The 23,648-nt window shown below is 36.3% G+C and overlaps 1 protein-coding gene across 3 annotated transcripts; it reads right to left on the bottom strand.

The window, feature by feature from the left end:
- Window positions 1-5,446: 5,446 nt before the first annotated feature.
- Window positions 5,447-17,889, bottom strand: LOC105033746 (uncharacterized). 3 transcript variants are annotated; one of them, XM_010908654.3, is made up of 15 exons: window positions 17,595-17,889; window positions 12,537-12,707; window positions 12,333-12,432; window positions 12,102-12,242; window positions 9,007-9,111; window positions 7,923-8,006; window positions 7,131-7,246; window positions 6,949-7,050; window positions 6,757-6,870; window positions 6,584-6,640; window positions 6,423-6,489; window positions 6,289-6,342; window positions 5,943-6,017; window positions 5,803-5,838; window positions 5,447-5,680 (listed from the first exon to the last, which is right to left on the bottom strand). In XM_010908654.3, exons 2-15 carry the CDS (start codon window positions 12,563-12,565, stop codon window positions 5,567-5,569), a joined length of 1,194 nt encoding a protein of 397 aa, XP_010906956.1. In that variant the 5' UTR covers window positions 12,566-12,707; window positions 17,595-17,889; the 3' UTR covers window positions 5,447-5,566. The 3 variants fall into 3 exon arrangements, with proteins under 3 accessions (XP_010906956.1, XP_010906954.1, XP_010906955.1); XM_010908652.3 differs by having other exon boundaries at window positions 12,333-12,453; window positions 17,595-17,888; XM_010908653.3 differs by having other exon boundaries at window positions 12,333-12,444; window positions 17,595-17,887.
- Window positions 17,890-23,648: the final 5,759 nt, after the last annotated feature.

Below are 23,648 nucleotides of genomic sequence, written 5' to 3'. Positions count from 1 at the left end.
TCATCTTGAATCAAAATTCTTTTTATAAATCATATTTCATATTTCAATTTGATAAGAGTATACATAATCATTCGATATCGAAATCAATCGAGTGTAATCCATACAAAATCAATAATTTCAATCATGCATCATCATAATATTTTAAAATAAGATATAATCAATAATAAAAATATTATTCATTAAATTCATGCATCATGAATGATACAATTCAAAAGTTATTGATATAACAATCTAATAATTTATCGGTAAATCTAGAAAAAGTGAAATATTATTTACCTTATAAATATTTTGATAAATCTAAATAATTTTAAAATTTTTTTCAAAATCTTTAATTAATAGATTGTGTTGCAATATCTTATTATTGGATATCTTCTTGTCGGACGATTATACCTCCATATAGGATCGAGTCCAATAATTGAAAGGCACAAAAAATTATAGAAAAATAGGATTTATGGATAGTTTTATTTAATAGTTTGAGTCGATTTAGTGAAGATAACTTCATCTAATCAAGATCAAATTAGAGTATAGCTAGCTCCATAGCAATCGAAAATAATAAAATCTAATGGTATCTGATAAAAGCCAAACTGGATGTTAATATACTATAAATTCAATCAAATAACTTTATCCAATCAGGATTGCTCAAGATATAAAGACTCAATAGAGATCAATAAAAACTAGATCATAAGATACTTGATAAAAGCTCAGATGGTGTAGATATACTACTTAACTAATATGATGGTTCAAAATTTCTCTATCGGGATCAATTTGAATTCAAAGCAAGAAATCTCGGGATCCTTCATTGGGTTCACAAATCAAGTAGAGAGAGAATGATAGAGAAGAAGAGAAAGAAACTAAGAAGGTCAAATAAGCTAACCAAATGATATCGCTGAACATCCCAATCAATCTGATCAAAGCAAATGTATCCGATTAAATTCTAGGCTAGGGTATAAATGACTTAATAGCAATCAAGGACAATCAAATCTGAAAATCCAATAACAATCAAGGTGGGTACCGGCACACACTACTCGGCTACCATGGATTAGGAACTAAGGGTGCACATGATTTGGTTCAAATCAGTTTTGGGCCAATTTTCAAACTAAACCGACTTGAATTGGTTTTTTAAAATCGAAACTGAACCGACCATGTAGAAAAATTGGCTCAAATCAAACAGAAAAAATTGTTTTAGTTCGTTCTAGTTTATCGAGTTGTGAGCTATTTAGCTTATGTCAAATATGCAAATTATGGGATGGTCTAAATTGGCTTTCATCCATTTTATTTTTTTCTAATCATGCTAAATAGGTAGCTTATGAGATGGATTAAATGGATAGTTTATGAAATGGGCTAAATGGGTTAATATAGAAGCAATAAACCATCGAGATTAAGACAAAATATAAGTGAATTGGTGGTGGATGTGTGTATAAAGACACATACATACCCACAGGTTCGTTCAGTTTAAATCTATTTTTTCAAAATTGAAATCAAATCGAAGCAATTATTTTGGTTTTCAAAATTTTTAAACCAAAATCAAACCAAGTCTCGAAAAGGCGATCCAAACCAAATTGAAATTAGTGGTTCATATTGGTTTTGTGGTTTAATCGAAACCTCCTTACTAGATCCAACAATCCCAGAGAGTGGAGAGAAAAACAATATAAAGAGAGAGAGAAAGTGGGGGAAGATAGATTTTTTTTTTATTTTCTTTTTCTTTCTTTCTTCTCCTTTTCTTTCTTTCTTTTTCTTCTTCTTTTCTTTTTTTTCTTTGGTAAAACAAGGGAAAAAAAGAAGAGGTGTGGCTTGCTGCTGGTGGTAGGCTTCATTGCCAGAAGACTGGTGGCCAAACATGGTGGCAGAGAAATAGCGGTCAAGCGAAGTTTTGAAAGGAAAGAAGACATGGAATGTCTAAACAAAAACGAGAATTCATGATCCTGACCAAAACCCTGCAATTTTTCTGGTGATGTGCCGACTGACGATGGGAGCCTAAGAATCAAGAAAGGTGGGGAGAAAAATAATCAGAGATTGAAAGTCTTTTATCCTAGCTCCAATGGCATTTTAAGGCAACACTGAGAGTCGGCACGGTGGCAATCGGAATAAAGAAAAGAAGGGAATGACGGCTAATCAATGGCGATCTTTAACGGAGCCTCCGTGGAAGAAACCTAAGCCTTAAATAAATGGCAAATTAGAATGAAAGCTGGTAAAAGTCCAACTCCGACTCTGTACCATAATCGGAGCCTCACTTGCAGAAAGAAGAAGACTTGTTTGGGAGTCTATTTAATCGCTCAACACCCTGCCTTTGTTAGGCCTAAGGGTGCGATCGAGTCGAGTTAAATGAATTGAAAAATTAAAAATTTGAGTTTGATTTGACTCAAAATATTCGGATTTGAAATTCAACTCAAGATCGAACGAGCTGTAGCATCCCTAACTCAAATTCGGCTCAATAAAAATAAATAAAACTTGAGATCGATTCAATTCGAATATCAATCGAGCTATACTTAAACTCGAATTCAAATTCGAAATCGAACTTTAATCTACTAATAATATATATATATATATATATAATATTATTAAAAAAATATATAAATTCGAGTAGGTATACGAATTTTCAAGTCAAGTATCTTACTATCCAAACTCAACTTAAGGAACTATTTTGAGCTACTCAATCTCGAGTCGAAATTTGACTCGAGTCGAGCTCGAATAGCTCGCGAGTGGTTCAACTCGTTGCATCTTTAGGTAGACTCATTAGAATGAGGTATTTCATCCAAATAAAATGTATAGAGTTAGATGAGATAAATTGGATGGATCAGATCGGGAGAAAATCATAAAAATTATTTTTTTACGTACAAATCAACCTTTTTGCCTTGTAGATGAATGGGTTTTATCATTACTCATATCCACCTTTAATCTACTGCTATCAGATAGAACTCATCTTATTAGGATCTGATCGGTAGGGTCGAGCATCCGATAGAGCGGAGCAACAACCCCTGCACCAACGCCCATGGCATAATGTGACCGAGTGGATGCAACGCATCAAACGTGTCAGAGCACCGTCTTCCTTACCATCCACCAGTCCCACCGCACCCAGATGCAGCTAGACCACCTCACCATGCTGGCCCATGGCCGGCTCATGTTCATCGATGCCCCAAAAGACGTGGCCAGCTACGTCGGCCTCATGGGCAACAAGGTTCCCAAGGGTGAGAATTCCATCACATCATTCAAGAGTACGACCAGTCGGAGGTCGGGGTCGCAGTTCTAGTCGAGTTATGCCCAACAGGACTGAAGCCGATGCATGTCTTAGGTGTGGCACATTGAATAGGTTTAAAGACACGAGCCTGCGAAGATGATGAATTTTTCTAAAAGATTTAGATTTGCTTCTGATAGTACTAGTAATATAAAGCAGCAAACTCTCTCTTATTTTATCGTTCGCCCGATAAAAAAATTATTCTCCAACACCACGTGAACATGACATTTGAAAATATGTTATTGCTTTCGTCGTTGTAATGGATGAATTGATCTCTTTTTCTTGACCTGTGTTCCTTACGTCAGACAATATCGTAGCATATATATACAATACCCAAAGAATCGATATCAAATCAACATGAATGATAATTTTAGTAATATGTTGGCCAATTTATCTTTTCTCTAAGTGTTCAATTTGATCCATTGAACCAAAACAATTCCATTTGTTATGGATATTTTTTATTTTATATAATTTTTATTTAATATTTAATAAATTAATTCTATAATTTTATTATTTTTCCATGTGTCCGGCGGGCGTCATTTGATTTTTACATCAAGTTGAAATTTAATAATTAAAAAAACTGGAAAAGCTTGACTAAGAAATCTTGGCCGCGTTTTCATGGACCAAGGTATAGCTTATGACATCTCAACAATACTGACAAAATATTCTTGGCCGCGTTTTCATGGACAAGGTCTACATTATGACGTCTCGAGAATACTGATAAAACAATATTCCAGCCAAGATGACAGCCTTATGTTCGGATAACAATTACTAGGAAACACCTAAATATAATAGCAAATTTTGGATTCAAACACTGCTTATTAGTTTGCTTCACTTAGAAACCTCGGGAACAGAAACATTTTATCCACCAAAAGGTGGAGCCAGAGTTATTAAACTCGGTTCGGGCCTTGACCCAGACAAGACATCGAATTAGTGGATTCACGGTCCAACCGTCGGATCAACGGTTGAACCGGTGGGTCAATGCACAAACAGAAGAAAAGGAGGTGGAGGAGGAAGGGGGCCGACTGGAGATGGAGGAGGCGAAGGGAGAAGATCCTATACGAAAGAGGAGGAGGCGGAGGAGAGAAGGAGCCGAACGGAGGAGGAAGTGGAGGAAAGATGTCTAGGATGGGGGAGAAGGAGGCAGAGGATAGGGGGGTCGAGCGGAGGAGGAGGAGGCGGAAGGAGGATGTCTTGTTGGACGACGGAGGAGGAGATGGAGGGGGGAGGGAGCCGAGCGGAGGAAGAGAGAAGGGGGAGAAGGCCGAGCGGAAGAAGAGGTGGAGGGAAGAAGGGGCTAAGCGAAGGAGGAGGAGATGGAGGAGGGAGCGAGCCGAGTGGAGGAGGAGGCGGAGGAAAGAGGTCGTGGATGGAGGAAGAGGAGGGGCCGATCCCGAGTCCTATTCATCGAAGATTAAAAAAAAAAATTTACGATTACTCATCAGAGGAGGCTCCGATTATCCTCATCGATTCGCCTCAATCTCCACCAATCACCACCGTCGGTTGTTCGGTCCTCTTCTTTCGCTATCGCCACTGCCAACTTCGTCACTAAGAAAAAAGAAGGCAAAAAAAGAAAAAATGAAGAAGCCAAATGAGCCAACAGGATCTTCAGTCTTGAACTCGAGAAGTCGATGAGATGAACCAATGAACAATAAAAAATTTGGTTAAATGATTTTAAATCAACCAGATTAGACCGGATTAAGCGATTCACGATCCAACCGACCGGTTCAAACAGGTTTAACTAAATTTTAAGCATAAACAGGTCAATTAGATAACCGATCCGATCCCATGATCAGATCACCGGATTTCTGATCCGACCGACCGGGCGGGCTGAGTTCAATAACTATGGGTGGAGCTATGGCTTGATTCACTCAATCACTTGATTCATGTTGGATCTCACGATAGACGGGGAATGGGTCAAACGGACGAGATTCTAGAGGGGAAGCGGTTCTAGCGAGGCCATTGATTCAATCATTTATGTTGCATGGATATTGTAATGGCAAACGGAGGCTGCAGTAGGACCATAAATATAGCAAGGGTAGCAAGGGTTGGAGCAACCACATCTCTCTCTCTCTCTCCCCCCCACATCCTACTGTTGTATACTCCAATTTCCAATCATCTGTTGCTGGAGGAAATTTAATTTTCGAATCCAGCCAAGCAAATGCTAGCAATTTTAAATTTCTAAATCCAATGCAAAATGCAGTCATGCTCCAGTTGAAACTCAAAAAAATAAAACAATATTAACATTAATATTTAAAAAACTCTATGCTCTACATATCAATCTCCATCGATAACTATGATCCAACTTAGGAACAAAAAAATCAACATACTAATCTAAACAGCTGTAGTGTTAGGGGGACGAATCCCCTTCTCCTTGTAATATGCTTTCTCTGCATCTGCCATTCGATTTTGGAACATTCCCCACTCTTTTCGGCACCGCTCCCTCACCTGAAATTGCCAGACAACAAACAAGACAATGAACCCATGCCGCATAATTGAGGCCTCTAAAAGGTCGAGGAGGAAGAGAATGTGCTCTAGCAAAAAAGTAATAAAAATTTGTAGTCCCATACCCCTTCCCATGGTGCTTTTCCATTCTCAGCAACACCCTGTGGTAACACCAAAAGAACAAAAGTAAGCAGGAAGCGTATCATATATTCATTTCCCAGGAATCTACTCTTGAAAAAAAGAGGATAATTGGTCATTGTCCTACCTGGTTCCCAAGTGAAGGAACCACTTGATGAACGATCCACTGAGAATCTACGACTCCTATCTTCTCATGAGCTGGCTGTGACATGAAATCAGACAAAAAGCTCAGCTAGGCTTAGCTTAAAAGCAATAGGAGTATAATATATGTAGCTAAAAGAGAGGGAGATTTATAAAAATGCGACCAAGAAAAGAGAGTTCATATTGCTTATACTTCAGAACGTGGGGTCCTTAAAGACAACCAAGTGCATGCATGGAGTGTTTATATAGTATCAAGTGTATCATGACTGCTTCGTGTCCAAGTCTAATTCACTGCCTACTAGTGGAGAAGAAAAAGGGCAAAAACTAAGTACCTCCACACATTTTCTGAGAGCAAAATCAAGACCCCATCCATGGACCAAGTCATTCTGCAACAGTAAACAATAGCCTTTAATTTATGTCTACTGACAAAGATCACTATTGCACGAATCCATGGTGATGAACTTGCCTGAATCATATGCCATACACAACGCCATGCATCTCGGGAGAAGACAGTGGCCATAATCTCCACAAACCTGTAAATGGGATGGCAAATGAGATTATAGTGGTTTGGAGTAAATTAGCACTGGTGATGCAGTATGGACAAGACAAGGAACCAGGGACGCTTACGCAGCACATGGTGGAAGATGAGGGTCAGAGCACCAGCCCGGTCTCTCCTCTGTTTCTCTGTTGCCAACGTAACCACCAACCAAATATTTATTTAGTAGGCTAAAGTATATCTCATAATTCAGTATAAAATATGTAGGTGAACATAAAACCAAATAAATTGACTCTAAACTCACTTGTGGACTTCACGGTCCCCTCTCCTCTTGGTCATTTGCCAGGTTAATCCTCTGTTCGGTTCTAAACCAGGCTGTGAAATTTCCAACCCATGTTTCTTAACCAGTTTAATATACCTGGGATAAAAAGACACCAACTCCTGGTCATCAGAAATTTCTGAATCGTATGCATACAGGAACAAGGCCAACACTTACTCTTCTGCATTAAAATGCTCTACTCCAAGGTCTTCATCCCAGATAAATATGTACTCATATGAAGCCACAATGTCAGGGTGCAAAAATCGTTTCGCATACCACCTGAAAACCAGACATCAGTACCAATGTCTTCAACCATGCTGCAACAACCTTCGCTAAAACTGTGAGCATTCTTTTCTTACCATTTAGTCTGCTTCCTGGCGCTCACATGAATAGCCCGCTTTGACCATTCAAATTCATCCCACTCACTTGTTCGGCCATCATAATGGAATAGTACTATAGTAAAATTTTCAGAGAACTGCAATTTCATGATTATCATTAGTCAGGCAAGAACAACTGAAAAGAGACGCAAGAATTTGGATATCAATGTCAGAATAATCCGCCCAGATTCACAAGCCTAGCATTAACTGATGATAAGAGTAACTATTTAAAAAGCGAAGAATATAATCATAGCAAGTCCAAATCCCCAGAAGGCAAGAAAAATTAAGTCTAACGAGCTGGTTTATGCAGCTTCATAAACGTATATGGTCAAGAAATCACAATAAGTATCACATCAACATGGATGATGTCTCCTCAAGTGGCCCCATATTAATGCTTGTGAGAAAAGACTAATGAGCATTATTACAAGTGCTAGAAATTGTTAACCACCTCCTAATTCAACAAAGTTAGCACCATTAAGAATCATTCTTATGATTAACTCCCATTCCTATTTTAGAAATTAAAATTTAAAAGAAAACTAAAATCAAGAAGCATGATGTTGTAGTAGTTATATTAACTTGAGATCAACCATTAAGACAGCCACTGAACAATGAATTGCATATAGTTTCTTTCTGCAATACATTCTTATGCATTCTTTCCTCAAAACAGCTAAAGCAATCACAGTATCACACCTAATGGTTAGAATTGGAATGTTGACAGCATATGCAAGTGATTCTATTCTAAGAAACTTCTACCACAGATGGTCCTTCACCAACCTTTTTGACTGCTGCATCAATATTTTTTTTCTGGTCATATCCAACAGTGAATGTTACAAGGTACTTCTGCTTCATTTTTAAGTCCTGCACATCACCAAACAAAACCTTATATTAGTTAAACAACAAATAATGAGGCTAAGCGCCACACATGCAGTATAGCTTGAAAACCATTTACTTTTCAAGTTTCTGCATGTGGTCACAAAATTAAAGCCACAATATAATCATCCAAAGGGTCATCACATGATGGTTTTCTAGATTAGCCGGAACAGCTATGCAAGATAAGGTAGTGAGGAGTTGTTATGTAACTGCCAACTTATCAGCATAAGAGTTTAAAATCCAACGGCAGATTTCCAACCACATGTAGCAGTCTAGGAGATCAATAAGGTGAAGATTAAACATTAAATGAAGCTAGATAGAGTTATTTATTTTGAAGATCCATACCATAAAATCAGAAAAAACGGCATGCTAATCAGATCCACAATTTGAAGCTGAAGGTTCATTAACAAACAGCTATTAAAGAAACAAGATCAATTTAAGACAGAACAAGATCAGTTTGTCAGAATATACTGACTTCACAGAACACATCTAATTCGATGCCTATACATTATACTAATTTTGAAAACAATCTAATACAGCACTAAAACATAATACCAATTACATACATTTGAATTAAAAGAAAAGAGAAACATATATTTATCTAAAGCTATAGCAGTAATGTTCTGTTATTGGTTCTTATCTAATAAAAATATGAAAATGTAGTAACTGGATATTTGCCATATATATGAAAATGCATAGACAAAAAAGATAAAACTAGTTCTGCTATCCTAATAATGATCAGTAAAACTCTAGCATATACAAAAAAAGCATTCAATGCATGTACTTCTATAAAAATATTGAATTGGTAAATACTTTCATATCCTTCTAATGATAACAAAGGACAATGGTAGCCAAAGATTACCAATAAGACTATATCCTGATTCGAATATTCCAAAAAGTTTGTGCATTCTAAGACTTACCATATGATTGCAACACCCCCAAAAAAAAAAAAAAAAAATCCACATTTAAGGATAAAACGCGGACATACCTCATCAGGATTCCCCCATAATCTGCGAAGATAAAAATCTGATTCTGACACAACAATGCCTGGTGGTAATCTTTCTGCACCTCGAGGATTTGTCGGAACATAAATCTATAGAAGAAAAACAGAAAATTTGAAGTTATTATTAAAAATACAATAGGCTAAAATAGTTAGTCAGTAATGAAACCAATGCTACAAGAAAGGATCAAATGCTTTGAGTTTAAAAAAAAAAAAAAGGATGATAGAAAAGATGCAAACTGAAGAGGGTTAACATGAAGGAGTTGTATAATTTGTTCTTGATTAGGTGAAGCAGATGAGTGTTGAATATCATGACATTCAGGTGATTAGATTTTTGAACCTAAAATGCTGATAAAATTCTCCAGTACTTTTCAAACACATGCTTCATGCAGTCACAATTTACATCTGATCTCTGATTTCTAGCATCGAGTTTCTCTGTATCTCAGCCATGTCTATTATTTTCTCAATTTTCTTTATTTCCATGACATCAACTAGCCAAGAAGACTCATGCAGAAGTTCCATGTGTCATACGATGACAAAAATGTCAAGACAAGATCACTTTGCATCGTTGGATATGTGCAATGAAGAATTGTAATAATACTGCTCGCCAAAGTCAGTTTCGGCTTATAGTCTTGAGATGGAAATTAACCACTTTATAGTCCACGGTTTTAAAACTCAGTTTCAGTTTTGGTTTTGGTCCGCTGGGCAGACTTTGGTTTCCACAGTTTCGTTCTGAGTTTTTGGGTTTGGGCCAAAAAAGCTAGAAAAAATTTCTTAAAAATTAAGAAAAATAAACAAAATCAACGTAAGTTATTTTTGCATCATTTAATTGTGTTTTAAGTTGTCTAGGTTCATAACCAATATAAGTAATATAGCTTAGTAGTCTCAAACTGAAACTAAACTATGTTGAATCTGCAGTAAATATATTACATGAATAGAATAATCTTTTAAGGAAAAATGAAATATCAGTCAATCAAGCATAAACTAACACGTACACAGGAGTGTAAAATAAATTTACTTATTCAATACAGCATACCACTGCAAGTGGCCATTATCATCATCATCATGTGCGTAGGAGTATTTGTAGATATGAGTATAAACATGAGATTGCTCCTCATCAATCCAAGAAGTTATAAATATTTTTTTATAAATTATTTTCCTAAACTACATCCCATTTAGTTGCTTAGGAAACTCTTTGTAAAGTAGTAAAATAAAGCGTCATTAGAAGCCTTGGACATCAAGAATTGTATGTATTTTATATCCCCTTTTAACTCCAAAAAAGAAAATTCATTAAAAATTGGTAATGTATAGCTTATATGCTTGAATAAACAAAGAAATGACAGATACATTACAGAAGCATCAAAAGAAAGCTTTAAAAAGCATTTATCACTAGTTTCAGCTGAAACTGACCAAAACCACAAATACTAACCAAGACCCAAAACTAGGGGCTACTTCTGGTTCAATTTTGGCTGAGACGGATTGTTTTTGGCCAAAACTTAAACTTTGCTTTATACTCACCTCTTTTTCATATGCCAAAATATTTTATAAGGACTGCTTTATGTTCAGTTCTTCCCACATACCTGGAACTGTTACTTAATACTGACTAATATTCATTCTACTTGAAGCAGTATAAAAAAGTTTCAACATAGGTGGTGAATACGTACAATATTCTGATTTAAAAGTAATGTTTTGCAGCAAACTGCACACTTCATTTACAGAATTGTAGCATTCACAAGGATGATGTTGAGCTAACATGTAGCTTCATGTTAAATGGAAATAAAAAGGCACATCCATATAATTTGCAAATATTATCATAAATTATTTTCTAAGTTCTCAGATATCATTATAAGTTGCTTGAATATTGGGACCAAAATCTATTAAATATTCGAATCGCCATTGCACATACAAAAACCGATAATGGATTCTGCCTGTTGAAATGCTATTCACTAAGTGATCTCCATGTTACACTTTCATTTGATTTATTGAAATGCTATTCACTAAGTGATCTCCATGTTACACTTTCATTTGATTTACTTGTAATATTGTTTTCATCTCATTTGGATCAACCAAGAGAAATACTTCAAATAATTGATGCAAATCCAAAAAAAGCAGACTGATCATACAAATCTATAAACTTGTTAGTATTACTTAGGTTTCGCATGGATATCATGAATATTCAAATTTCCAAACAGCAATCAAGCACAAATAAGTTCAGATATAACCCCATTTATGGATCATGTTAATAATACTAGCAGTAGCACCACAAGGAGAGACTATTTTAGCTTATAAATGTGCATGAGCAACTAGAGGCAAATGCACTACTGCCACGGTAACTAGCGTTGGTCAAAACAGAGATCATATGTGGATTTAAATCAAGGCATCATACAACTCTAGAATTCCCTCTTTCACTTTAAAAGGGTGGCTAACTGCTAACTGATGGTATGTCGAGCTTGCACCTCACCACCTCATAGGGTCAGGCTGAAACTCTTATAGAATACCCAGCAAAACTGGATCAAATTCGGATACAAAATCTTGGCCTCCACTCAGAATACATCCTCAGCCTCAAGGCATGGGTGAGGATGAGGTGACTGGGGACAAAGGAGGGCAGTAGCAGAAGCAGTGCAGCATTCAGGCAGTGCAGTGGTGGAACCAGGTGACAAGAGTGTGGGGGCAGAAAGAGGCAGTTGGGTGATGACCGTGGGGGTGGTGGGGGAGAAATGAGAGGAGCAACACATACTTGCCATAGGGTGCCCATACCTAGTTTGTACAATGTATGCCAGACAAACTTAACCTTGATAGCTATTGGCACCTATATCCTTGAACATAACTAATGTCTTTAAATTTCTGTCTGGATCCAATTATGGTTGTTTCATCACAATGTGGACTACCTTGTTATACCTATCTGGATTCAATATATAAGGTGTGCTTGAAGGCCATTCAAGTCTTGTATATAGTATTGGAATGCATCCATAATAAAAAATAGAAATTAAGACTACATTAGCATTCAGATTTTGTGACAGCAGCACAAAAGTAGAATGAGAGAGCTTAAACTAAACTAAAAAGTTAATATAGTATAGGAGTACCTTTAAAGTATCATTGAAATCCTTTGAATTGTTTCTGTTCTGATTTCTTGCAGATGTCAAAGCATGGTTTAATAATGCTTGAGTCGCGAGACCTGAGTTCCTGTCTTCAATGTATGAAATAATACTAGAAGGAAAGTGGAGCTGCCAAATTCAAGCAGTAAATATTTTAGTTACTTGCATAATTTAGACATACACAAATTTAGAGAGGGGGGGAGGAACAAGTTATGGCACCTTTGTTATGCTTACTGTAGGAAAGGAAATTCCAATGAAAAAGCCAAGAACAACTCCTACAATCGTTGTTATAATGAGCCTCATAGTCTCATTTGGTTTCCTGAAAAGTCCACTGCAAGCCCTAATATATTTGAGCAAAACAGCATACATGAAAAAGAAGGAGATGATATGCAAATAACTCTCAGTTCACAATAACTGATAAACCTGCGGCTGGTGTTTCCAAGTTTTGCCATGATTTCCCAACTTTAAAATCGCAATGACAGACAGATTCTTGCAACTGGAAGCTGCTCCACATTGTTCAAGAGGTTCATAATTGCTAGTTTCAAAAACATAGCACGGTCTTCATTACAACACAAGATCAACAACCCGCAGGATCTGGAACATTTTATTATGAAATAAAGTTCAAAAGAAGTGTTTGATATAAAATTGTTCTAGCTCAAAAACACAAAAGTTTCACAACCAGGCATCATAAGCAGCAAGTTACCAGACAAAACTGAGCCAATGAAAGAACAAGAGTGCAGTTTAAGAAAACATCATGTTGCTGCACACTTCCAACAACATATCAATCATGTTTTAGTTGAGAAGAAAACATAAAAACAAAGTAAAGAAGAAATTATGTTTCTGTTTTATTATTGTGTTGAAAAGACAATTTTTGGGTAAGAAACCATTAACAACAGGTAGGTTTCATTAAAAGATATCGATGGCCTAAGAAGATCTTCTAAATCACATTGAAAATGGGATCATCTTCTCTAAAGTGTTCGTGTCAAAGCAGAAACCATTTTTTGTACATTTTAGAAGCCTGCTCGAAAAGTAGACTGCTTAAGATTCAAAACATGATCCACCGATAGATACACCTAATAAATGAATAGAAACATCAGAGAAAAATAAACCATTTGCTTCTAATGGACCATTTCAGGATTTGTATATGTTCCTCAGCCAAGAAATTGATAAAAACAAAGGCAAATGCCAAAAAAAAAGGAGTTTAGCTTATATTGGTCACAACTTATCATTTCAGTTGCTCATTGGCTAAGAACTCAAAACATTTTGATTTTTTTGGCCAGTATTCTGGTCATATATTAACTCTTAACAAAGAAAAAAACAGGAACATTATTCATTTCTAACATTTCAACGTCACATAGTCATCATGCCCTACAAAGCAAATCCCACTAGTCCATCTCATCTTTTCCTAAACAAGCAAGCACTTTTTCCTAAACAAATAATAATGAACAGGCTAAGACTGAGTTTGAGAAATAGCATAAGCGAAACAAGCATCGATGATTCACTTGTCTAAATTTAAAAAAGAAAAATTCAAAAAATCGAATATGACATCTTTTGGAAGGTTACAAATCAAATATAACAACAACTGAGGCTTCGAAACTCGCAACTTTCACCTTAATTTTTCTTTTATGGAACTTATATTACTATGATCATCATGCTTGATCCTACAACTGAAGGCCCTCTGTATTTATCTCTCCTTCATAGATAGTTTTAAGAGGGGCAAGAAGTCACCAAATTCCAGATTTGAAATATCTATTACATTTCCTTCCAAACCCCTCTATCTCCCATGAACTTCCTCATATCTGTTACCATGCTGGCTTAATTAACCATTCAAGCCTATGCCACTGTACTCTTTACTTTCTCTATTCATTCTATTAGTTTGCAGTTCCTCATAAAAAATGCACATTTAAATGATATTAAAGCTAATGTGCCACAAGAGAAATGATCTTACTGATTCCTAAAAATGTATTAGATTGTGAATTTCTATTATGCAACAGCAATTATGGTCCTTACCTGATTGCTTATAGCATTTTGCTCATCCATCCATCTGAATATAAACATTGTTCTTAATTCTGCATTACAATCCTAGGACATGTTGCAGGTAAGTTTATAACCATAACAATATTCTTCCCTGCCATTTCATTTTATAAGCACACCCTCTTTAATTTCTCCAATTTAACCATTTCTATGTTCTTCCACCAATTTCATATTCCATTTCTAACACCTTCCTTTATAGGAATACGCTATATCTGAACTCCATGGTTTTTTGTTCTCCTTCAGATTGCATCTAGTAATTAGTGTCATACACTCAATGAAGGCGCTTTCCTTCTAATGTTAATGACACTACAGCGCATGTGTTCTGAATTTGCACAATTTAAAGCTCACAATTTTCTAGTATTCACTTGTCAAGGTATAGTTCAGAATCCAACTGTTGGAACAGTTGTTGATTTTACCATCCATTGCCCATTTATCAGAGCAAGATAATAAATACATGAGCTTAAAGGCTTCCTGAAAAAAGGAGGACCTCATAATGATATCATAAACACCCTACACTTTTAGCAAGATGCCAAAGCCACTTCAAAAGATAAGAGAAACTAGAATCCCTTGCCTTCCTCACACTGAAACATCAGTCACCTTTCCTTAGCAAACCACCATTATAATACCAAATTATAGTGTTTGTTATCAGATTCCTTTCCTCTTAAAACTGAAAGAGCTTGTGATCTATTCCACTGCAGTTAACACAGGAACAGTTCTAGAAAGATGGATAAAAATATTACAAGGATGTTATCTAAAACCAACCTAATACACATAAAAAGGCAACCCAAAAAATAGTCATTTTAACCTACAATTCATTTGCTAAACCTCTCTAATCGATCCCAAAAAAGTTCTCATTTTCAATGGGTAAATTTTTTGGTGCTTCCAAATAAGAAACAAGGCCAACTCTGCAGCGCATAACATCATCACATCCAACCATGCATTTTACCAGCTCCAAACCAATAATCAAGCTCTTCTCGAGCTAAAGCTAGAGAATACAGTTCACTCAACATAAAACAATATGAGTTCTGTTATATGTTACAAGTTGACATCCCAAAAAAAACAGAGAGAGAGATGAGTTATCTTCTTAAAAAAAGGGTGCATGTTAGCATCACTCATTTGTCCTCTCTGTTGGCCACTAGACACATCAACGACTAAGAGGAATCAACATAAACATAAACAGAGAGGAGAAACTAGGCTAAGAACACGAATATAGCTGGAGGAGGAAAAAGATTACAACAACCCAAAAGTAAGAAATAAGAATTTTTTTCTACAAACCAAATTTTAAATCCTTCTAAAGCACCTTTTTTACCAAAACCATTGACCACGCGATCTCAGTATACAGGGTTGCCACAGCTGGAAGGGTGAACCGAGAAAAGGAAATGTGTTAATGAAGGCCAAAAACAGTCCCAATTTGCATCATCATGAGATTTCCAAACACTCAAATGATTCCAAGCTCACCTCCTCCTGAATCCTAATGATAAACTCAGAAGCCACAAGGAATATTTATGATATCATTTCCCTGATAATGAAGCTGATCTTAAGTGAGTGCACCCTCTTTAACCCAAAACCACACTCTTATTCACACCATACTTTGAGGAAGGTAAGCATTCATCATAAATATCCTCCTTCAAACAACACCTAAAAAAAAATATATATGTATACATATAACTAGCAGAAGAAAGTTATGTGCTTACAAGAAAAAAGAAAACAAGACATATCTCTATCAATGTTAAAGTAATAGATATCTTGATGCTAGGACACTACTCCATTATGTATCTCATATGACATCATAAAATACTGCACACACCAGGGAAGGGAGGAGATTTGCAGGATCTGCAAAGCTTCACACACTATTATCATGATACAGCCTAACAAACTAAGGGTCAACTGACATGCACATAAAACAACTTATTTAGATGAAATAGTAACAAGAAAAAATTGCTATAATGCTTAGAATACCAGACCTAGTCCCAATGCAAGATACATGATTACTAAATAACCACGATTCTTCATAATTCCATTAGGATGAAGCTTTCTTCTCTATTCTATCCAGGTAGAGTCAAATACTATTGATACTATATGAACAGGCAGCTCATAAGAAGGTTTGGCATAATGACGCCGTCCCAAGGGCACCACCAATAAATTCAAAAGCTAAATTCAATTGCATACATGTCTTTTCTTTATGATATATAGCATCAACCATCATAAATAGCTTAACCTCCTGCTTTGCTTTTAAAAGCTGCCTCAAACAAGTCTGTTATGAAAAAAACCATCTACTTGTATCCCTTTGGTCATCAACAGACTATCCTAAGCTTTTACACTGCTTCACCAGCAACAGAATCAAGTCCCCATGATATGCCTTTAAGCAATGTTAAGCCTAACTTGAGCATGTTGTCCAAGTAGTTTTAGAATTCAGCCAACACTAAATGTTCCATGAAACAAAATGCACTGGCAGATCCAAGTCTAGCCAGCCACCCTCCTCAGTGCCATAGCTTTAGTTTAGATTAAGTTGCATATCAAACTACTCAATCTCCAAAGCAATTTAACAACTAAAATGGATCCTCCATTTTTTTCAAGTCCTTACAGATGGAAGTGCTCATAAGATCTCCACAATATCCACCGCAACTGGGCATGACTCGTTTCTTTTCACGCACAGGCGAACAAAAATGGCAAGAATGCCATACTTGATGCTTGCAATAATTGAATTCAAGAAGACTAGTTTACTCATCCAGAACAACATGTTGCCTTGTTACCATAGAGCTAGACCATAGTAAGTTGATGATCTTCATTAGATGGGATCTTCTAAAGACTCAACCCACTTTGCCAAGCCTTGTAAACTACCACAAAAGCAACGCATTCAAGCTCCAGCGCTCATACAACAGTTCTCACCAGTTTTATTTTCACGGTGATACAAGTCATTATTCAAGCCTGCCATGAAGCACTCCGAGGGCAACGACGTACCATCTAAGAATCACAATCGCATTCGTGAAGCAGAATTCAACAGTCAACCGCTTCCAAATCAACTCGATGAAAGTACAATCAAAAGCGATCCACAAGAAAAACCTCTTTTATCCCCAAAAACATCAACTTTCATTGAAGAAAAAAAAAAATCCCTCAAGCAATTAATCAATATAATTATAAATAATACCCTTTCCTGGAGCATGCGATCAAATCATTTCAAACCCAAAAATACAAATATGACAGGAAAAAATAAATAAATACAGGAATAAAGAAATGTCTTGATCGATCAAAGAACCAATAAAATCGACTCCAAAGAACATAAATAAATGCATATATACTTTTCTTTAACAAAAGAAACACAAAGGACTTTTTTGGGGGTAAGACTTGGTCCGCAAATCTCATCTAAAATTTCCATAAAAACAAGCAGAATCACTCAAATCAAAAAGAAATACCCCATAAAACTCGCCTCAATGAGATCAAACTCACCTCGATGAAATCAGGAACAGTAGATCTACCAAGATAGAAGCCCTATAACCGATCAAGGACCTCCAAAGAACCAGAGGACTGGGACTCCTCAAGGACTCGTCTTCTCTCTAAATCTCCTCCTCTATTTATACAGGAATAATTCGTGTGGAGTTTGGACTCTCGGCGCCGCTCCGAAATCGTGACCGGGTTTTTGGGGGAACGAAGGATTGGGAGGGGGGGAGAAGAGGAGGTGGTGATAGTGGGTGAAGATTGGAAACCGCCCCAAAGCCGAAAAATATAAAAAAGCCGGAGATTAATAAGGGAAAAAAGAGGAAAAGATTCGGGGCCGACTATTTAAAAAGGCTCGCCGACTCTGAGCCCGATTCGCGTGGAATTCGCGATTGTTTCCTCGCCATTTCCTCGCGAAACTATTTTAAAACGATATAAGACAGAGATCATTCCCCTCCATAACCGCAGCATGAGAGCGGTGCACGCGGAAGTTGGTGATTGGTTGTAAGCTGGTCGAACTCCTCTATCAACCAATAGTCTTCTGCCACATAATTCGGCAACCGCACGGTGATTTGTAGCGAGTGATTCCTAAGAATAATATTCCACAAATAGAAGGGCAATTCTTAGGTAGGCGAAGGATAGTACCAAATCGTTCACCGCCATGCGAAACGTAGACAGACCGTAGATTCACGCCATGACCCACCCTTTTCACCGATTACCCGATGCCATGATGGCATGGAGTTCTTGTGGTACTCTCTTTGGGAGACAAGTTATTAGACGCACCAGATGGTGCAATAAATCCAACCAAGAATTTTGTTCCAGGGAGAAATAAATTCACCGACTAATTTTACCCTGGATTGAAATAAATTTTATTCGAGGGAGAAATAAATTCACCAACTAATTTTACCCTAATTGAAATAAATGATCTATTTCAATATGAAGTCCATTTTTGCAACCCCTATATTTAATAGTTCAAGACAAGATTTTAAATCTCATAGATGAAGCTGTTTCATTTTTTTATGGAATGAAACGCACCACCGTCGCATCCCATTTCAATATTTAAAATAGAGGATGTTCCAAAACATCCTGATACTAAGCAAAACAGTCTTATTCCGATATATAGAATGATATCTCATCTCAATGTCCTATGAAAATTCTACTTCAAAAGTGAAAGTACTTTCATAAAGATGGATGATAGAACATGTGAAGATTAAATTTAATGGTGGTGATCATGTTAATTAAAAGGTTATCATATTTTTTTTATACATCAATGGATAAAAATATAATACAAAAAAAAAAATTAAAATTACAAAAAAGAAAGGGGACTCCAGACTAGAGATCTTTTGGATGCGGACTGAAAAATTATAGATTCGGAAGGTCTAGCTGACCCATTCACTTCCCTAAAAGCATGGGTAATCATGAAAAAAAAAAAAAAATCTACATTACAATACAATAAGCAATATCCCAAAAAAAAGAGGTGGTTGTAAGAATCTGTAACACACCGTATGAATTCTTGTTGCTGATATTAATCAATCCATTTAATCACAAATCATTCTCTAATCAAACTCTCATATATCCCAGTCGTGGAGTGGCAACAAACAAACCTTTTGCAGCAGCCCGAGGCTCTTTTCTTTTTTTTTTTTTTTGGGTAAAACAGCCTGAGGGTTACTGGAGGATCATATTTCTTTTTCTTTTGATTCATAGCCAGCCTGGTATTCAACATGAACATGTGCTTATTTTATGGCAAAGGTGTATGTGGTCCATAGTGCAGATACACCATGATGAGCTTAGAATGGAATGGACGGTTATGATCATTTTCTTCATCAAAATAGGTTGGTGGACACACTTGACACTTCTGCAAGTATCTTTTCCTATTTTACAGTTCCATCAGATATCAAACTAAGCTACATGTAACAAGTTGAAAAAGTGTGAAGGGATATATTCTCATGGCCTTAGTAATGGTAGCATATCTTATCATTAACTATGAAGAACAAAAGTACATTTTAAGCTTATGGAATTTAACTTTTGGGGCATTAGATTTTGAAATGGTTGGTATCTGGTGCTTCCTGTCCTAGCTGAACTTTTAGGCCCACTTGACACTAGATGAAAATGGTGGTGAAATATTTATTAGGCAACAAATGTCATACCTTCCTTTTGAATCCCTTTCCCTCATACAATTAACTTTCAAATGGATGCTTGATTATGGATGGAATTTATATCAAACATCTGTAACAGCTAGAGTACATCCTTTAGAAAAGAAGAGAGTGTAGATGTGACATTAAAATCTCCAATAAAGAAGATATACATAATGAATGTAAACTCTTGCCATAACTATCTAACATCTTGACTACTCAGTTTTTTTTTTTTTTTGATATTTCTATTTACCATAGAATTATTAAAGAATAGATTATATCAAAAACAAGCATCGTCAGTGTTTCTAGTTTATTTTTTGCTCCGACGTGGCATCTGGTAAATAGCTAAATTCTTACGTGACACTGATCTATGTCTCATTTATTGCACCAATTGCTAGCTGCGATGGAGATGAGAGGACCCAATATGAAATGATTCTTTTCTTTATTTTTAGTAAAATCAGATATATTATATTATTTATTTTTGAGTAAATACGTTTATAACATGTAAAATAGATAAAAATTACCAGAAATCAAGTTCATAAAGTAGTTTTTGTGTGAGTGGCCACGTAGGTTGAAAGGAAATAATTTCTTTTTGCATTCTTTAGAGAAGGAAGTATATTTGTCAATTCTTTTCCTAATCAAAACAAGAATAGAAGATAAGCACGTATCTTTAGAGGGAAAAAAAACGCTAATGACTTTGACAGATACCCGTCCAAGCCAAGCAGCAGATCAAATGAGATACGCTCGTCGGGAAACATTGGTGTAAGCTCCCATCAGAATAATCGACACCTAAGCCAACAAATTGGACCCCACATGGGATTGACAGAGATGGCGGTATGTTTCCGGAGCAAGCAGTCATTGACCACAGTTGAATGGACGTGAACAAGTTGGCCTTTAACCGAGACCCGGTTTGAAACAATTTTAGGTCAGAAGAAGCACGCAACCTAGCTTCTAAGATGGGAGACGTGGCCCAGCTGTTCTTCTTCAAACAATGGAGCTCAGCCCCTTCCTCCTTCTCAACCAAGCTTCGGCCATAAGATGATAACAAATATATCATTGAAAAAGACTCCCAAATTTCACCTTCTAGGAAAGATTTAGATTATTATTTTTTTATTCTTAACTTGGTTGAAATATTGACAGATTTTGATTCCACCCTACCCTATCCAATCCAAATCAATTTCAGCCCCGGTGGCATTACCTTCTAAATCAAAAGCCAAAAGAGAAAACCTTAGTACCAGCAAGTAAAAAAATAAAAAAATTAATGAATTAATAATACTTAATAAAACAAAGTGTTGCGACATAGAATGGAAGACATTATTAGTCATATATTAATTGTAAGTTAAGAAAGACTCTGACTTATATAGCAAGAGGCTATTCATTCCAGGTAAGATATTTTTTAAAGAGTAAAATTCTAAAATTCTAAAATTCATAAGGGGACCATCCTTGCAACTATGGAGCTTCTTCAGCTGTTACACCAATCTGTGGTAAAATAACACAAACTCTTGGACTAGAGCAGGCAATATATCTCATGTACTGAGCTATAAACTCTTGGCCGCAATATAAAGTTACTAAGTTATTATCCTTAATATTTTTATTTGACTATTATAGCAATTGATATTTTATTTTCAAGTATTCACAATTCACGTTTATTTTTGGAACCATGTTTCCAAATGGAATTGTTGATGCCTTCGCTTACACGATATAATAGTCTACCATTTGTTGGAACGTCGGAAAGATTTGAAGGAATTCCTCACCTTGTGTATGGACTGAAGCCATTGAATCGGCTTGGAGGGGAATTGCGAGATTGGTGAGAATTTGGTGAGATGTCCGTTTTGACTTGCTCACGCCGCTAGTTTTCTCCACCCATTTTGGACTGATGGTTTGGGTCGGTAGGATGACTCGAGAAGAGTCTATGGTGCGCGTCCATTGTAGACTGACCCATGCAAGAGACGTGGGAGATTCATTGACGTAATTAAGGAGAAGCCGCGTCAAGAGGGTTGGATGCAAGGGTCAGATGGACTTGGTCTCACCTGAATAAAAATCCAGACTCATGGCTGCAGTTTGGAGTTTGGGCTGGGTTGATGGCTATTCCTAACTCAATCTAATAATTATGGCTTATAATTCTAATCCAATCCAATCTTGGTTAGATCTTCTCCAACCCAAACTAGTTGCATCTTAAGCTATATTTATATTTATTATGATTCTAATAATGTGGAGGACACCAGTATTTCACGTCGGTTGTGAGTCAAGAAAGACTTATATTTATAAAGAGAGGATCATTCTTTCCACGTGAGACATTTTTTGAAGAACAAAATCATGAAGCCATAAATCAGAGCGGACAATATTTACGTGTCGGACTGAGCCTTATCCCCAACAATGGCATCCAGGTAGGAGTCGAGATCCGTCTCGGCTGACTGTGGGCTTCTCGGACTATGCACATCGAAGTTCTTAGGAATTTTGATCGAACTGTACATATCGGAGTCCTCCTTGATTAGAGGCTCTATTATGGATCTAATAATGTGGAGGATACCAATAGCTCCATATTGATTGGAGTTAAAGGAGACTCATACTTATAAAGAGGGGATCATTCTTTCTACGTGAAATATTTTTTGAAGGATAAAATTATGAGACCCATGGTTAGAGCGGATAATATCTCACGTGTTGGGTCGAGTCTTGTCCACAATAATATTCATGCTAGATTGTATTATTGTGTTTAACCAAATTATACGAGTAATTTAAGATTTGAAGACAAAATGTTATGTTAGTTCTCTTTTTTTTCTCTCTTTTTTTTTTTTTTTTTTTTTTTGTGGCGGTGGGGTGGGGGTGGCTGGGAGACTATTTGGTGCATGTGTTTGGTTCTATAACTATAGGATTAAAACATAGTTAGATGAAACACATAAGAATATACTTAAATGAAACAAAATATATTATATAACTCAAAAACTCAACCATCTTAATTTCAAACTAGTTAGAGTTTGCTCCATGAATTTTTTATTTCATGTTCGTCCCACGTGATTTTCAGTTTATCTCTATCTCTTTTTTTCTGTATGTGTCAAATTATTACTCCTTTGTATATATATGCATCTCTTGATCTATTTTGTACATATTAAAACTATCTAAATAGTTATTCTTTCAATTTATTCCTTTACATTTTCTATGATGGCTTCATTTATATTCTATCTTCTAGTGCATTATCATTCATGCATTTCAATATTCTCATTTTAGCGATAGTCATGTTGTGCTTATATTATTTTCTAACTAATCAACATTCTATACAATAAAGCATAATTGATCGTATATTAAGTTTGTATAAAATATAAGTATAATGTACTTATTATCGAATTTGGTTGAGCTCAGTCAGGCAGGTTGGAGTTGGATAAGGATTTCGCTAGATCTAAATCACCATTTAGCTCAAAATAATGCAATCCAACCTGGGGTTGCATTGAGATTTTTGAGCCGAAGCCTAACCCATGTCCATGAAATCTTAACTCAATCCGATCTAAACCCAGGATATTAATTATATGCAGTCAACATGCTCTTATTGCAGCTCTTATTGACAAATGGAGTTAACATGTCTTTCCTACATTGAAATATAGATAATTTTGTCCGTTGCAGCAGTTATGGTGGCACACCATGAGGAACCTGTCGCTAGTTCTAAGGCTGAGAGGCTTTATCAACAACCACTAATACCTATGGAGGCCTACCACATCAAACAACAGCAAGTGACCTAGTTCCTACTTAGATTACGACTGCAGAACACAATCAGAAGTAGTATTGGGGAAGTAGATGAGGGATGAGGAGTGAGATTTAATGCCCTTGTGTCACACCATTTTCTTGAGTCTCATTCTAATAAGAATAATGCTGTATATTACTTGTTTCCATCACCCACCCTATTTCCATGTGCTAGAGCCCTCTATGTAGATTGACATGGAGC

The sequence above is a fragment of the Elaeis guineensis genome, chromosome 9, assembly GCF_000442705.2.
Source record: "Elaeis guineensis isolate ETL-2024a chromosome 9, EG11, whole genome shotgun sequence".
Taxonomy (NCBI): Eukaryota; Viridiplantae; Streptophyta; class Magnoliopsida; order Arecales; family Arecaceae; genus Elaeis; species Elaeis guineensis.
This window is presented reverse-complemented; position numbering and strand designations above follow the sequence as displayed.